The sequence below is a fragment of the Penicillium arizonense genome (genome assembly GCF_001773325.1).
Source record: "Penicillium arizonense strain CBS 141311 chromosome Unknown PENARI_contig004, whole genome shotgun sequence".
Taxonomy (NCBI): Eukaryota; Fungi; Ascomycota; class Eurotiomycetes; order Eurotiales; family Aspergillaceae; genus Penicillium; species Penicillium arizonense.
In genome coordinates this window covers 218720-233155 of record NW_019173281.1, presented here as the reverse complement: position 1 = coordinate 233155, position 14436 = coordinate 218720, and the positions used below count along the sequence as shown (strand labels likewise).

The following is a 14436-nucleotide window of genomic DNA, read 5'->3' as shown; positions in this document are numbered from 1 at the left end:
TTATAGAGCTGAGACACCTTGAAGTACATGTCTCTCAATGAACTAGTCCAGGTGCCTAAGTGGCCCTTTGTAGTGTAGAATACCCCTGCATCCTTGGCCAAATGCTCACGATGACATTTTAAGAACTTCAACACCCCGTCAGGCGAACACGGACCCGCCCGGGGACCATCTAATAGTTGAGAGGAGCATCTTGTCTTGTTCTTCCTTGATCGGGCACGCTGTTCTATAAAACGAAGTGTATCAGTTCCTCCGTCATCCCGCAATACCTGCCCCTCAGCCTCACTTCACGATCCACCCGGGCGAACCTATCGACCGTACTCGAGAGACTATCCAGTTAGTCTGACCCCTGCCAGACCCCCACTTCACGGAGATAGAGACGTGATCTATCATTTCCTTGCTTTGCTTTGTTTTCTATGCGATCGCCATCTGCCAACTCCCGCTTCCCCTTCCAGTTTGCTTATGAAGGTCAACTGACGCTTTCTCAGATCACTTATCCCTCATTTAAGCCTCCTTTTGGGGCCTTCACTTGCGACTCTTTCTGGCACTCATTTGTGCCATTTTGTTGGCGTTGTCCGTTCTGTCGTTTTGCGTCCTTGAATTCTGCCAGCGTCAGGTCAATTGCCACGCGCCCGGAGTGTTCATGAGAATCTTTTACCCGTCAAAATCGCGACTGGTGAATTATGGCCTCCACAGAGACTGGCCAGTCCCAAGAGGACAAGATCAAAGACCTTCTTGAAGACATTGACCTGCATAAATTCCTGTATGAGGATCTCCTGGCGAGCAGGGGCGATGGCGAATCAGCAGCCGAAATGATGGCCACCATCAAGTCGCTGGAGTCCCAGGTCGCTCGGCTACTTGGTGAAACTGTACCAGAAGAGTCTGCGCCGACACAACCTGCGCCAGCACAGCCTGCCTCATCTTACACCCCGCCCACGCCTGCTCCTGAACCTGCACGCATGCCGTCAGATCACTTGCCTAGAAGACCAGGGGACTTTGTTTCAACACACCATCGGCCTCCTGTGCCTTCGGCTTTCTCCCCTTCTTCTCAACAGGGAATGCTGCAATTATCATCAATGTCTCCTCCTGGATCACCTCCACCGGAAAGCTCTCGCAAACGTCCGCGTCCGCTTTCTAGCAGCTCGCCCACATTGCCAGGGCCATCCAAGAGGACTGTGTGCCCGAAGCCTAACTCTCACAGATCTAAACTAGATGATCTCATTGCGTTCCAGGAACGCATGCTTGCTGAGAATCAGCTCGTTTTCGAGGAATTGATGGAGCCCGAAGCGTTGGAGGAAGAATCTCGAATGCAAGGAAAGCCCGTGGCCGATGTCCTGAGGGAATTTCGAGAGGAGTTGGAAGATTCGCAACGGGATATGAGGAAGGAATTCCAAATGGCGCGTGACGCGGAAATGGCCCGAATGCTGCAGGCTCAGGAGAATCACTATCAACCTCTGCTTCCTAGCACCCAGGATCAGCCTTCGTGGAATCTTCCTGATCGCAGCCAACCGACGAAAGTGAAAATGGAGGCTCCTACGAATCCCTATGACTCTCCTCCCCGTGTCCCTGGTTATTACCCTAGTATTGGCTCCGATGATGATCTTCAAGAAATTACTGCTGATTCGTTCAACACTCGAGCCGGGGCGCCGCCATCTCGCCGATCTGGTTTCTTGGACACCCTCAATAACCTCCACGCTGCATATCCTCCGAACCCGTTTCTTGCTCAGAATTACTCCAGACCCGCATATCCCTTCCAATCCCATAATTCCCAATCGCCATATGCACATTTTTCTCCCAGGTCTCTTCCTTGGGTGGACGGTTCACGGTATCCATCGCAGGGTGTGGGACCCTATGATAAGGCTTTTGACTTGGTCCGCAACCAAGAAGAGATGTTCGATGACGAGCTTGATGTGGCGTATGTTCCTTCGCCTTCCGAAACGGGTTTATTTGGCACTGACATGATCGTAGGGGTTACGACGAGAAAGAGTTTCCTGAAGATATCAAGAACTTGCTCGCTGGTATCAAGGATATCCGCGAAGCAACCAAAGCAGACAGGGATGAAACGCCCGGTGCACTTCGAGTCACATTGATGAAACACCAGACAATTGGTTTGAATTGGATGAAGGCCAAGGAAGAAAGCAACCACAAAGGCGGGATCCTCGCAGATGATATGGGCCTCGGCAAGACCATTCAGGCGATAGCGCTTATGGTTGCCCGCCCATACACCGATGTCGATCGACGTCCCAATTTGATCATTGCCCCGAAGTCTCTGATGGATCAATGGAGACTTGAAATCCAGCGCCATGTGAAAGCAGGCCCGCATCAGTTGTCGGTTCTGATCTATCATTCAATCAAGAAGCCTTGGCGAGAGCTCAAGAAATACGATGTCGTTATCACGACATTTGGCACGCTCACTGCGAACTACAAGACGTTACTCAGGGCTGAAGAGATGGCAATGGAGGGCAAGGACCAAGACCTGATTCGAGACCTCAAAAGTACGGCTGGTCCCCTGAGCCCTGCCTGCAAGTGGCATCGAGTCATCATCGACGAGGCACATAATATCAAGAATCCCAATGCCAAATCTAACATGGCATGCTGTCGCCTGAACTCCACTTATCGCTGGTGTTTGACTGGTACGCCAATGATGAACCGCCTTGAAGATTTCCAATCTCTCTTGGGATTCCTGCGAATCCGACCCTACAGCAACGCGAAAAAGTTCAAATCGGTAAGTATTCAAAAACTCAATCGGCCACTAGCCTGGATTTACTTAACACAATTGTGCAGGACTTCACGAAACGCATCAAACAGGGCTGGGGAGGTGAAGACGTAATGAAGCAGCTACGAGTCCTCGTCAAATCTGTCTGTCTTCGACGTACGAAGGCCTCTAAAATTGACGGTCAACCGATCCTGCAACTCCCGCCAAAGATCACTGAGAAGGTTCAAGTGCTGTTCAGTGACAAGGAACGCGAGGTGTATGACGAACTCAATGCAAACACTCAACGCCAAATCAACCGATATCTGGATGCTGGTACACTGGGAAGTAACTACGGTCATGTTCTGGCTCTTCTTCTCCGTCTTCGACAAGCCTGCTGTCATCCGCTTCTCATAAAAGAGTTCCGAACGGAAGCGCCCGCAGCCAGCGATCCCGGGGTAGACAAAATCGCCAACGCCAAACTCCTGACCGCCGCCGTTGTCGAGCGTATCAAAACAAATGACGGTGAAGAAAATGGAACTTGCCCTGTCTGTATGGACAGCGTTGGAAATGCCACAATCTACATTCCCTGCGGACACCACGTGTGCTCTGAGTGCTGGATCCGCATAATGGACAACGCAGCTGCAAACCCAGCCGCAATTGATGACGATATCTCTCCCTTGATCAAGTGTCAGAACTGTCGAGGCCCTGTCGATCCCAGCAAGCTCACCGATACACTTTCGTTCCAGAAAGTCCACAACCCTGGTTCGTTGCCCGAACCTACCGAGGAGACCGATGCAACCAACGATGCCGAAGACGACGAGGCCACAGCAAGCAGTTCGTCAGAGTCCGACAGCGATACTGAAGAAGAGGATGCACCGGCAAAGAAATCCCTCGCCCAGCTACGAACTGCTGCCCACAGAAACAAAAGCGAGAAGAAAAAATACCTCCGCCGACTGGAAAAGGGCTGGTTCCCCAGCACCAAGATCGAGAAGACTATTGAGATCCTCCAAGCCAACGAAGACCGCGGCCTGGGCGAGAAAACCATCATCTTTAGCCAATTCACATCCCTCCTCGATCTACTGGAAGTCCCCATCTCCCGCCGCGGCTGGAACCACACCCGCTTCGACGGAAGCATGGGGCTGAGAGAACGCAACGCCGCCGTGACAGACTTTACCAACGACCCTTCTTGCAAGATCATGCTTGTTTCTCTCAAGGCCGGAAACTCAGGTCTGAACCTCGTCGCCGCTTCGCATATCATCATGTTCGACCCGTTCTGGAATCCTTACATTGAGGACCAGGCTGTCGATCGTGCTCATCGTATCGGGCAGACCCGCGAGGTCTTTGTTCATCGTTTGCTGATTGAGAATACCGTTGAGGATCGTATTGTCTATCTTCAGGATCAGAAGCGCGAATTGATTAGTGGTGCCCTTGATGAGGGTGGTACTATGAATATCACCCGTTTGGATGTTAGGGAGCTGGCTTATCTCTTTGTATGTTTCTTCTTTCTTTGCCTTGCTTTCGTGATTGGATGTTTTGCTAACGGTTCTATTTTCTGTACAGGGCGTGCGAGAATTGCGCTAGACAACTACCCCGGGACCATCATGAACTACTTTGTCATCTTTGCTTTCCACTCCTCCACTGGATGGGCATGATTTGAAAGAATTGGGAGAGTATGGTCATTGTTTTAAATTCTATCTCTTTTATTCCCTGCATCATTTTGATTTTTTGTGTTTTGTGCCTTTGTTTTGCTTCTATGTTCCCAACCCATGTCCATCTAGAAGATGCTCGGGGTGTAGTGTTTCTGTTTTTTATGATTTTCTGTTTTACTATACCCTTGTGTTGTTTTCTCGTCGAAAAAAAGGCTTCTGAGGTTCAAGTATTTGCTACGAGACTTGCGCATTTCGTTACACATGATATTACTTGCTTTGCGGTTATTAATCAAAAGATTTCCACATATCTAGATCTATCTGATTGGGAATGAGTAGAATAGTGTTGAAAAAAAGATCTTATGTGTTGAAAGAGGACATGCTTTTGTGTTGCGGTGTGCTCATTTCGGGGAGGGAAAAAAAGGACGATTGGGATGGTAGGAGTCTAAACTACTAAGGGGAGGAGATTCGGAATTAAAAAAAGAACAAAGATGCATGATCGTGCCGCCCGTGTCTTCAAACCACGACTATCCCCCATCCGCTTTCATTGTATCGTGATTCGGAGAACAGACTTTGCTTTTGCAAGGCAAACCCCAAACTAAAAAAAGGAAACCCCGGGGGTCGTATACTTCCTGCCTCCCACTGGCCGGAATTCGAGTTTAAACTCGGGCTTGAGGGGGCGAACGAGGTAAGGCGACTCCCAACATTCGTGTCGGAAACTTCGTAGACCCGTTGCTGAGTGCACCGCTTTACAGGTCGGCGTCGTCCTCGTCGGGGAGGGGCTGGTTCTGGGCCTCCTCCATCTCCTTGCGGTAGGCCTCGAGCTGAGCCTCGTCGACGGTGACTTCAGGGGGAGCAAGAGCGATACCAGCGACGAAGTCCTGTAGAAAGTTCAGTTAGTATTGAGTGGCGAAAATGAGGCGGGACGGATAAGGGACGTACGAGCTGGGGGTTGCCAACAAGCTTGCGGGCGAGCCAGAGGAAGGGCTTCTCGAAGTTGTAGTTGGACTTGGCAGAAATGTCGTAGTACTGGAGGTTCTTCTTGCGGTGGAAGGTGATGGTCTTGGCCTTGACCTTGCGCTCCTTCACGTCGACCTTGTTACCGGTGAGGACGATGGGGATGTTCTCGCAGACACGGACGAGGTCACCTGATATCGGTTAGAATTTAAGTAGTCGCAGTCGCGTTCGCAGAGGTACTCACGGTGCCAGTTGGGGACGTTCTTGTAGGTGATACGGGAGGTAACATCGAACATGATGATACCGCACTGGCCGTTGATGTAGTAACCATCACGGAGACCGCCGAACTTCTCCTGACCAGCGGTATCCCAGACATCGAACTGGATAGCACCGAAGTTCTGTACGGGTCGGGGTTAGTTGACACAATCACACGGTCGAACGATTCGAAGCGGGGCTCTTCGGCGGGGCACATACGGTGTTGAAGTTGAGAGGGTGCACCTCGACACCAAGGGTGGCAATGTACTTCTTCTCGAATTCACCAGTCAAGTGACGCTTGACGAAGGTGGTCTGTCGTTGACTACGTTAGTAATTGAAGTCGCGGTGAGGCGGGGTCGTTGGGCAGAGATTCAGATTCGCTGTTGACAGTCGCGGGGCAAAGAGGAATTCATAAGAATCGGGAGAATTGAGGTGTATCGTGTGTAGGCTCCATCGTCAGGATCGACAACCATGCTTCGATGACCTCTTTGAACCACGTTCCCATCAAGAACAAACGAAGGGGAATGCGCTTACCTTTCCGGTACCACCGTCACCGACCAGGACGAGCTTGAAAGTGGGAGTGGCGTTCATTTTGAAATGTCAATAATCTCAAGAAAGGGTTGAGAGATCGCGCCGTAGAGATGAAGGTTGATGATGGGGGAGGGGTGGAGGAAGGGGCCTCAGTGAATAATAACGAAATTTTGCCGGGTCACGTGTCTGTGTGCCTGAGGCGCGCTGACGTAGTCTCAAACGGTTCGGACTATGAAGCTCCTGTTGCTACCTCTGCTACTCATTGCTGCCTGCTTTGTACTATGATGGCTGTAAACTGCATTGGTCGTTCAACTTTCGCTTGTCTATTTTTATCTGTTGGTCTCTCATGCACTCATGCACAGTGAGGCGGATTTACCCAACATCTGACCCAACATCTTTACATCCCGGCAATCCTTACGAGGATTCTCAGGTCGCTTACAAATCGGGCAGCAAAGCTTGGAGACATCTCATTAATCATGAAGTATACACATAGGGGTGATCGGGTCATTCTGGTCCGGACGGGTGCCTTGAGCCTCTCATAATGGCACTAGATGACAGCCCAGCAAGCCACGGCCACCCCAATTTTGCCGAGGTGTGAGTTGGAGGTCCAGCTCAGTAGCAGGGCCCGATCCGGTAGAGTCCGTCCGGCTGACCTTGACTGATACTGGGTGCTATAAATCAAAGTTAGACATTTGTACATTCCGACATGCCAGAATACTTCAACGTACCCCTTCATTTTGTTGAACTGTTTCGGCGACCTTGGAAAGACGTTCGTGATTCAGCCAATTGACATTGCCAAAGCTTCGGATGACATCCCCTGCCTTCAGTCCTGCCTGATCTGCTGGACTTCCCGGCACCACGGTATTAACCTTGGCAAATGCTGCCCCCGGTGTAGCACTTGCAGTTGCTGCTGGTTGCGCTGTTGGTTGGGCGTGTGGAGCAGAGCTAGCGCCATTTGTATTTGGGCGTGCGTCGGGCGTGTTCTGTAGGCTGGCGAAATGTGCGTGGATGCCCCTCTCAAGATGTTCCATCACTGCCTTGTGGTCATTGCGTAGGTGAATAATGCGCACGCGTGTTGTTCGGACTTCAGTCATCCTTTAGCAATGTGGTATGGACAGGCGGGGGAAGGGCGGGGCGCACCTTGAGCGATGTCGATATCATCGCGTGGGTAGCCATCAAAGGTAGTTAGAGATGAGGTCATGCGAACGCCATGCTAGAAGAAAGCAGTGAGTTAGTAACAGCGACAGAAGCATGCTGGGGAAACTTACCGAGTCGAGAACAGCACACAGAGCTTTGAGCTCATCCTCCAGGCGTTGCTTCTCCTGCATCAGGTCGGTCATCGACAGCTTAGACAAGTCGCGAGGGACAGCCCCGGACGAAGGTCCGGAGGCGACAGTCGGGGCGTGGATGTCGTCCATAACGATTCCCATAGCAAGACAGAGTAGAGAGAAGTGGCAGATCCCCAAGTGGGTCTGATGCTTTTATATAAGCGCGGGTTCTTGGCGCTCGAAGTATACAGAGTTACAAACTTCCTTTTTGCAAAGCCTCAAAGAGACCGAGAACAATCACCAATTATACATGATGGAAGTGTTTGCAACAGGATTGAAATCCCAGCCATGTCCCCCATGACGTACATGGATGAGATTCAAATCTGCGATTTCCTTCTTTCTCTCCGCGCCAACGATGTAGGGCAAGAACATCCGTGGTCTTTCCGCCATGCTCGCTCCTGTCTTAAGTCCTTTTGCGCTGTCTGCATGCCAACTCTGGAATATATTTGACCTGACCCTTGGTGTCACCATGGAGGATGAGATTGAGATCGAGAAGCAAGCGCTGCTCGATGAATCCGCAGAGAAGCTCCAACACGTCGAGCCAATGACTCCGGCTGACAGACAGCCTGTTCGTCCGTTCAAAAAATGGATGGATAGCTTCAAAGGACGCAGACACGGATCCCCGACCTTCAAACGACGATACGTGGAAGGCTGGTCGGAAACATCATCTCATGGTTCGCAGAGCCAACAGTCGAATGTGTCCGATGAATCGCAACTGGGGACCGTCAAGACCACGTCAACGAGCATTGAGAGTCAGAGCATGGCAAGGTCCAGGGGAAACACACGGAGCGCAGTGAACCAGAGTCTGTTGTCGGATGTGCGCGATTCCGACGAGAGCCCCCGTCCAACTTCTAGTCAATATGTCGATGAAGCCGCAGAGGCACGGGCGATCAAACGGCGTCATATCCTGAGAGAAATGGTTGTCACGGAGTCTGATTATGTGCTAGGCCTTAAAGCCCTTGTAGGAGTAAGTCGGTGAGACAATATGTGGCCTAGAATCCATGCTGATGTACTCTGTGCTTGTACAGGTCTTTACGATATTTAGCGCAAGGCATGAGATATCTCACAACATTCAGGAGATTCTTGGATTGCACGAGCAGTTTTTAATCCAGCTTCAAATGATTTCACCCATGTCAGAACCGCATGTTGAACAGGCAGGCCTCTCTGGACTTACATCCCGGGGGATTTCCAAACGACTCGGGGCCCTTGACTTAGGCAGTTTGAGGGGGCTTCAACAGCGGTCACTGAGGACTCGAACGTTTAAAGCATCTATCAGTCAGCGCCTCAAGATGCTCACCGCAGAGCCAAAAGAAGCACTTGAAGTTGCGCGGGGAATTGAACACCTGGTGAGCCTCTCAGAATATTCTTTTTACTAGGTAATTAAACTGATGCTTCCAATGCAGTCGCATTCGTTCTCTGCATACGACCGATTTTGCAGCAACTATGAGCTCCTTACACAAGACGTTGCTCTTCTACGTCGGTCAATTGCCAATTGGACAGTATATGACCAGGGAATCGAGGCGCTATCCAAATCGGTTGCGTCTACAGACCGACGGAGACAAGAGGAAAACAAATCAATGACCTTGAACGATCTGTTAATAAAAGTCTGTCGCCCAGGTACTCCGGTTGACGCATCCACTGACAAGTAACTAGCCTATCCAACGTCTCTGCAAATATCCTCTCATGCTACAGGATCTGCTCAGAGCTACCCCCGTCAGTGATTGTCCATCTTCGCACGATGGGATTCGACAAATTTTGGAGAGTATGCGTACACTAGTTACGCGCATCAATTCAGCCACTGGAAACCCAATCAACAAAGATCGCATTCACAAGACAATTCTTCTCCAGCGCAGAGTGGAAATCCCGCAATTGGTATGCAATCAAGCTCTTCGTAATTCAAGTGTTCAACTAATAGCTTTCGGGCAGGGCGCACTTGAAGGTATATACAAGGATCTCGGCCCAATGATTCTCTGTGGTGTTCTTCATGTCGCATATCAAACGCCTGAAACCACTGCCGGGGATTTCATGGTCTGCGTTCTTTTCAATCATTATCTTCTTCTGGCCAAAGGAATTGATGAACTACATAGACTGGAAGCAGTCGCCTGCATTTCTTTAGATCATGTCAAGATTGATACACTCCAGAATGGGCAAGGTAAGCAGGATTCAGTTGAGCTGATCATCGGATATCTAGCTAACCCAACAGGTCTGTGCTGCTATGGATGTCTTTTTTCATGGAAACTTCAGTTTCAGGAAGAAGAAAACTACGAATTTGTACTCAGCGCATCGTCGGCCGTGGAAGAAAAGCAGTGGAACACAGAGCTTCTCAAAGCCTCCGCCGCAATGGTCGAACTGGGCAAACAAGGGACGAGGGAACGAAGGAAATATTCATTTTTGGCCCTCCATTTAGCGCCTCTCAATCGTGTACAGTACGCAGTGTCATCTCTGGCTCGGAGATCCTCCATGGACTCCATGTCAATTTCACGCAGGTCCCACGTCCAACATGTGGTCATCAAGAAGACGCATCGCCCGCGCAACGCCGAAGAGCCGGCCACACCGGTGGAAGGCGAGATTGAACGAGCCAAGATACCAGCTTCGCCTGGAGCATTAGTTTTCACAGCTCGACGCATTGATCGTATCCGTTTGGAGCGTCTGGTTGCAGACGTGTACACCAAAGACCTTCTTCCACTGCCCGGAATGGTCCTTGGGAGAGGGGATCTTTTCCGACGTGGTTCGATCATGAGACGACTGAGTCTTCATACCGGATTCACCAAACGGTCAAGCTCTGTCAGAACCTCGCGTTCAGGGCCAGCTCCTAGTGGGTTTGAATCGAATGATGACGAGGAGGGCAAGGATATCGCAGGTAGCAGTGAAGTGTTTAATGACAAGGACGTCGAGCTCCAGTCGCTCCAGAAACCCACAACACCGCGACGGTCGAGAACGCTCCGGTTCAGGGGATCTCCAAAGAAGTCTCCCAAGTCCCCCAAGTCCCCGGTGACGAGTCCTTCACCTCGCAGCGAGAAACAATGGAGCCAAGACGGAAGCTCCGAGGCCCCGTCATCTCCCAAAAAATGGTCGTCTCCTATGAATTTGTTCAGTATCTTGGCGTCAAAGCAGTCGCGCAAGCCCCACTCTTATGAGTGAAGCAATTATTGTTAGGGAGTTGAGATGGTGGAGTTTTGGGATCAAGGGATATTGTTAACTTGGCGAAAACTGTGGCTTGCATGCTATACCTTATTGGAATGCATGCCATTGAACCTTGCAACTTGCCACCTTGTTCGCAAGGGAGTATCCCCACGTTTGGCGTCACAGCGGATCCGGCAACGGGCATGGAGCGTACTATGACGTCGACAGCTGCAATAGTTGGCAATTCACCGTGGAACAACTGTAGAAAAGTAGCTAATTAGTAACAAGACCCGTAATTAGCATATCCACTGCGTCTTTAAACTGCAACAAGGGACAAACTGAAGTCCCAGAGTGACACGCGAGCTATACATCAGCCCGGTGACGTCACCAGTCATCATCACCTGAGCTCAGCTATTAAACCTCGTCTACTTTTCTCTTCTTTACATTTTCTCTCTCTCTCAAACACTCTCCCCAACTTTCTCTCTTCTTAATCTCCAACACACATTCTTCACAATGCCTCGTGGTAACGAAACCGCTTCCAAGATCTTCTACAAGGGCAAGTCCGATGACTTCATTGTCTTCGTCGACGATCTTGACATCCTCCAGAAGTGGAAGAACGACCGCAGCATCGCCCTTGCTAACGTCCTAAACGGCTGGAAGATCTTTGTCACTCACTCGTATGTATATCCTCCCTCAACAAGGCTCAGGGCTATAATGTCATTGTTCAATCGCTAACCTCTCATTCAGCCACGGAGCCCAAGGTGTCCTTGACACCGCCAGCAAGAGCATGCTGCAGAACGAATTCGGCACAGACAACGAAGACGCTTGCATGACCAAGATCCTAGAAGGCGGCGAGTACCAGGCTTCCCCGGTAAGAGTCAAACTGGCGGGCAATTGATAGAGTCTATACTAACTTGTCTACCATACAGGCCCGCGAACGTGAGGGCAGCAAGAACGACTCCAAGGGACCCATGGTCAACCACTAGATCTGACCTCTTACCTTTCACGTGGTCAATAACAGACCATACGGGCATGGGTGTCTTCATTGAAGCACGCCCTAGATATATCTCGTCCTCTACCCACCTTGACCTCTCATTGAGATATCCATATCCTCCAACCACACCTTGTATGCCTATTCGATGCATTGGTTCTTTTGAACAGACATCTCGTCACTCTCCAATGATTTTATGAGCATCTGCCCTGGAATGGGCTTGGAGTGTTCGTTGGCGGTGTCCGGATTTGCATCCTGAGACTCACAGGCTTCTGTACCTGATATCATGAGATAATGAATGATGAGCGACTTGACTCGTCACGCAAATTACAAATATTTTGAAACTTCAAAGCCATCACAGTCGTAGATTCACCAAGTATTCCTTTAAGCAATTCAGTCGTAGCTCGTCGTGACATCTATATAGCAAACCAAGCAAATCAAGCATCACCATCTAACATACTCACAGCTCAGATTCTACTTTCAACCCCTCCCTCTCCCCCCTCCTCCGCACAACCCACCTCCCCAACTCTGCCCAAATAGCCTCCTTCTCTGCAGGCTTCATCCCAGCTGCAAGCCCACTAGTAGTAGTAGCCACGAACACCGGCGCACCAGGCCATCCACCCTCACCCTCAACACGTCCCATATTCTCCGCCTCCCCCTGCCACCCATAGCGAAACTCCTCCTTCCGAATCGCTCTCCCACGCCTAACCCTCCAAACAGCCTCCCAAATACTCTTCCCAACAAGGCAAACAGCCTCAGGCCTCTGCGCAGCAACTTTCGCTTCAAGCACCGGCACGCCGGCGTCCATCTCCGCGCGCGTGAGCATGCTCGCGTCGCGGGTGGGTCGTTCCACGAGGTTCGTGTTGCCGACGCTGTATAGTTCGGGCAGTTTGTAGGTGTCCGCTGGTATGTGGCGGACGCGTGTTATTCCTGAGGAATAGAGCAGTTTCCAGAATAGGTTTGATGGGTGTGCATAGACGTATCCCGTTATTCCGGTCATTATGCCTGGGTTTACGCCTACCAGGAGGAGGAGAAGGTTTTCGGGGATTGTGTCGCGGAGAGCGGATTCTATTGCTGTTGGGCCCGCTGTTGGGGTTGTTGGTTGGGGGATGTTTCGTCTGCGTTTGGGAGGGGATTCGGTTGGGTTTGACGAGGATCGGGACCGGGTGATTTTGGTTGTTGTGGTGGTACCGTTTGTGATAGCCTTCCTGCGCTTGGGGCTGGAGCTTGTGCTAGGTGGTAGGGTGTCGATTGTTGATATTTTTTGATCGTCTTTGGTGGTGTCGGTTCGCCGATTTGATATACCGGTGCTCTGTGTCCCTGTAGTTTCTTGCGTTGCATTGATCCCGTGTAGGTACTGCCGCAGACTTCCATTGAAACTGGTGATCTTGTTGACTGGTACATCCTCCAGCTTGGGCTCCTCAGTCTGGGTCCGTGGAGGCATCTTGTTGTCCTGCACGCTCAGGCTGGTCTGGTGTCAGTCGCAACGGGTAGTTCTCGATTTCGAGAATATATTACAGCATAACATTGAAGACAGCCCCGACATTGAAGTGTAGGAGGGTTGCTTTTTCCCTTTTCTCAAGTCGAGGTAGATGGACTTGGTACTACGATGACCAGTGAAATCGCGGTGCGGAGAGAAGATATCATGTAAGCTTGGTGCCTTGCTGCCTTATCAATGCAGTGTACGAAGTAACGTTAACGTTAGAATCATTTTGTGCGTACACCTTTCTATTATGCTCATGGATTATTGAGTTCATTTTCTAGTTGAGATTCCACCCAGATGTTACGGACTCCTAATTAGTGGTAGGTTGTTGTCAAGAATCTACAGGCCCACCTGCGAAATATACTTCAGCCTCTACGCATGATCAACAATATGATTGTCCATATATTATGTTCATTATAGGTCAAATTATATACATGGTTAGCGTCTGATACACTCAATGCACCAGACCGAACAATATCGCTATGCTTTAAATAGCCCAGGGCGCTTCGGCAAGGTCCAAGGTTCCGGACAGACGACCTATCCAATCTTTGTTTAGCATGAAAGCGCTTGAGTTGTAGAGAAATGCAAACATACCTCGCCTTCACTATAGGCCCAGAAATAGACACCAATCCCGATGAGATAATATATCGCTGGATCGGTGCCTTGGTAGAGTAGAGCGGCTAGTAGAGCGCTGAGTGGGTATATGATGAGACGGATTTCAATGCTGCGGTGTGGTATTGATCCCGCGAGTGATTTGAGAGGCCATTCCCAGGCGATGCCAACGAGGCCCATAATGAGATTTAGGATTTGGAGGACTGGGACTGGTGCAACTGCGGCGTCGAGGTTCTTAGAGACGAAGTCCCAGAATACCTTGGGCCAAATGAAACCTTCGATGGCGCTGGCAACTTGATCTGTTCATTGAAATTGTTAGCTTCAGCACCGAGGTAGACTCGGTTCAGTAGGCACGTACAAGCTGCCGCGGTGAGTATTATTAACCGCCCCCAGTGGTTCTTAATGAGCCTGCCCATCTTGTCGGGCTATGAGCTCGGCCGTGAGGATTGTGTACGGGGCTTCGTCCAGCGAAAGTCTCGGAGGGAATCGCGCGGTAGTCGCTTGGTGCAATGAAAGGTGTAAAGCTAATCTGGGCGTCAAACGTCGCGAGTCCCGAAAGTTGCGGCAGAATGTGCGACAGAATTACTTCATTGTAGAAGCAAAGTAGCCAGCCATGGAGTAGTTTGTTTAGCTGAGTATCGTAAAGGACATGAATCGTAATGTGGTGAGGGTCAAAATGTGTTATCGTGGCATGACTGTATTGATCTGGGGAAGAAAAACCATGTCCCGAGTGGCATGGTTGCAGGCGGGTCAAAGTATAAGAATCTATACTTAGACGACCATGCGACCCCTCTGATAACCCAGAGTACTCGGAACAA

The 14436-nt window shown here is 50.4% G+C and overlaps 6 protein-coding genes across 6 annotated transcripts; 3 read left to right on the top strand and 3 right to left on the bottom strand.

The window, feature by feature from the left end:
- Positions 1–680: 680 nt before the first annotated feature.
- On the top strand, positions 681–4273 carry PENARI_c004G11011 (DEAD/DEAH box helicase; the record flags this gene model as incomplete). The annotated part of the gene is made up of 4 exons (XM_022629427.1): positions 681–1912; positions 1966–2722; positions 2782–4182; positions 4253–4273. The coding sequence occupies 4 exons, from the start codon at positions 681–683 to the stop codon at positions 4271–4273; spliced, it is 3411 nt and encodes a 1136-aa protein (XP_022491124.1).
- Positions 4274–5087: 814 nt separating this feature from the next.
- PENARI_c004G12231 (Ran family GTP-binding nuclear protein) lies at positions 5088–6141 on the bottom strand (the record flags this gene model as incomplete). Its single annotated transcript, XM_022629502.1, has 5 exons — positions 5088–5219; positions 5281–5486; positions 5540–5693; positions 5770–5862; positions 6085–6141. The coding sequence occupies 5 exons, from the start codon at positions 6139–6141 to the stop codon at positions 5088–5090; spliced, it is 642 nt and encodes a 213-aa protein (XP_022491201.1).
- Positions 6142–6617: 476 nt separating this feature from the next.
- PENARI_c004G03532 (putative 26S proteasome non-ATPase regulatory subunit Nas2) lies at positions 6618–7499 on the bottom strand (the record flags this gene model as incomplete). The annotated part of the gene is made up of 4 exons (XM_022629038.1): positions 6618–6752; positions 6810–7165; positions 7222–7294; positions 7350–7499. 4 exons carry the CDS (start codon positions 7497–7499, stop codon positions 6618–6620), a joined length of 714 nt encoding a protein of 237 aa, XP_022491104.1.
- A 298-nt stretch (positions 7500–7797) lies between these two features.
- PENARI_c004G03799 (putative Rho guanyl nucleotide exchange factor) lies at positions 7798–10550 on the top strand (the record flags this gene model as incomplete). Its single annotated transcript, XM_022629055.1, has 6 exons — positions 7798–8376; positions 8438–8755; positions 8813–9054; positions 9113–9281; positions 9336–9561; positions 9613–10550. The coding sequence occupies 6 exons, from the start codon at positions 7798–7800 to the stop codon at positions 10548–10550; spliced, it is 2472 nt and encodes an 823-aa protein (XP_022491013.1).
- A 495-nt stretch (positions 10551–11045) lies between these two features.
- On the top strand, positions 11046–11518 carry PENARI_c004G01784 (SBDS family protein; the record flags this gene model as incomplete). The annotated part of the gene is made up of 3 exons (XM_022628959.1): positions 11046–11209; positions 11280–11403; positions 11462–11518. 3 exons carry the CDS (start codon positions 11046–11048, stop codon positions 11516–11518), a joined length of 345 nt encoding a protein of 114 aa, XP_022490837.1.
- Positions 11519–11983: 465 nt separating this feature from the next.
- On the bottom strand, positions 11984–14034 carry PENARI_c004G07271 (mismatch-specific DNA-glycosylase; the record flags this gene model as incomplete). Its single annotated transcript, XM_022629230.1, has 3 exons — positions 11984–12994; positions 13601–13917; positions 13977–14034. 3 exons carry the CDS (start codon positions 14032–14034, stop codon positions 11984–11986), a joined length of 1386 nt encoding a protein of 461 aa, XP_022491150.1.
- Positions 14035–14436: the final 402 nt, after the last annotated feature.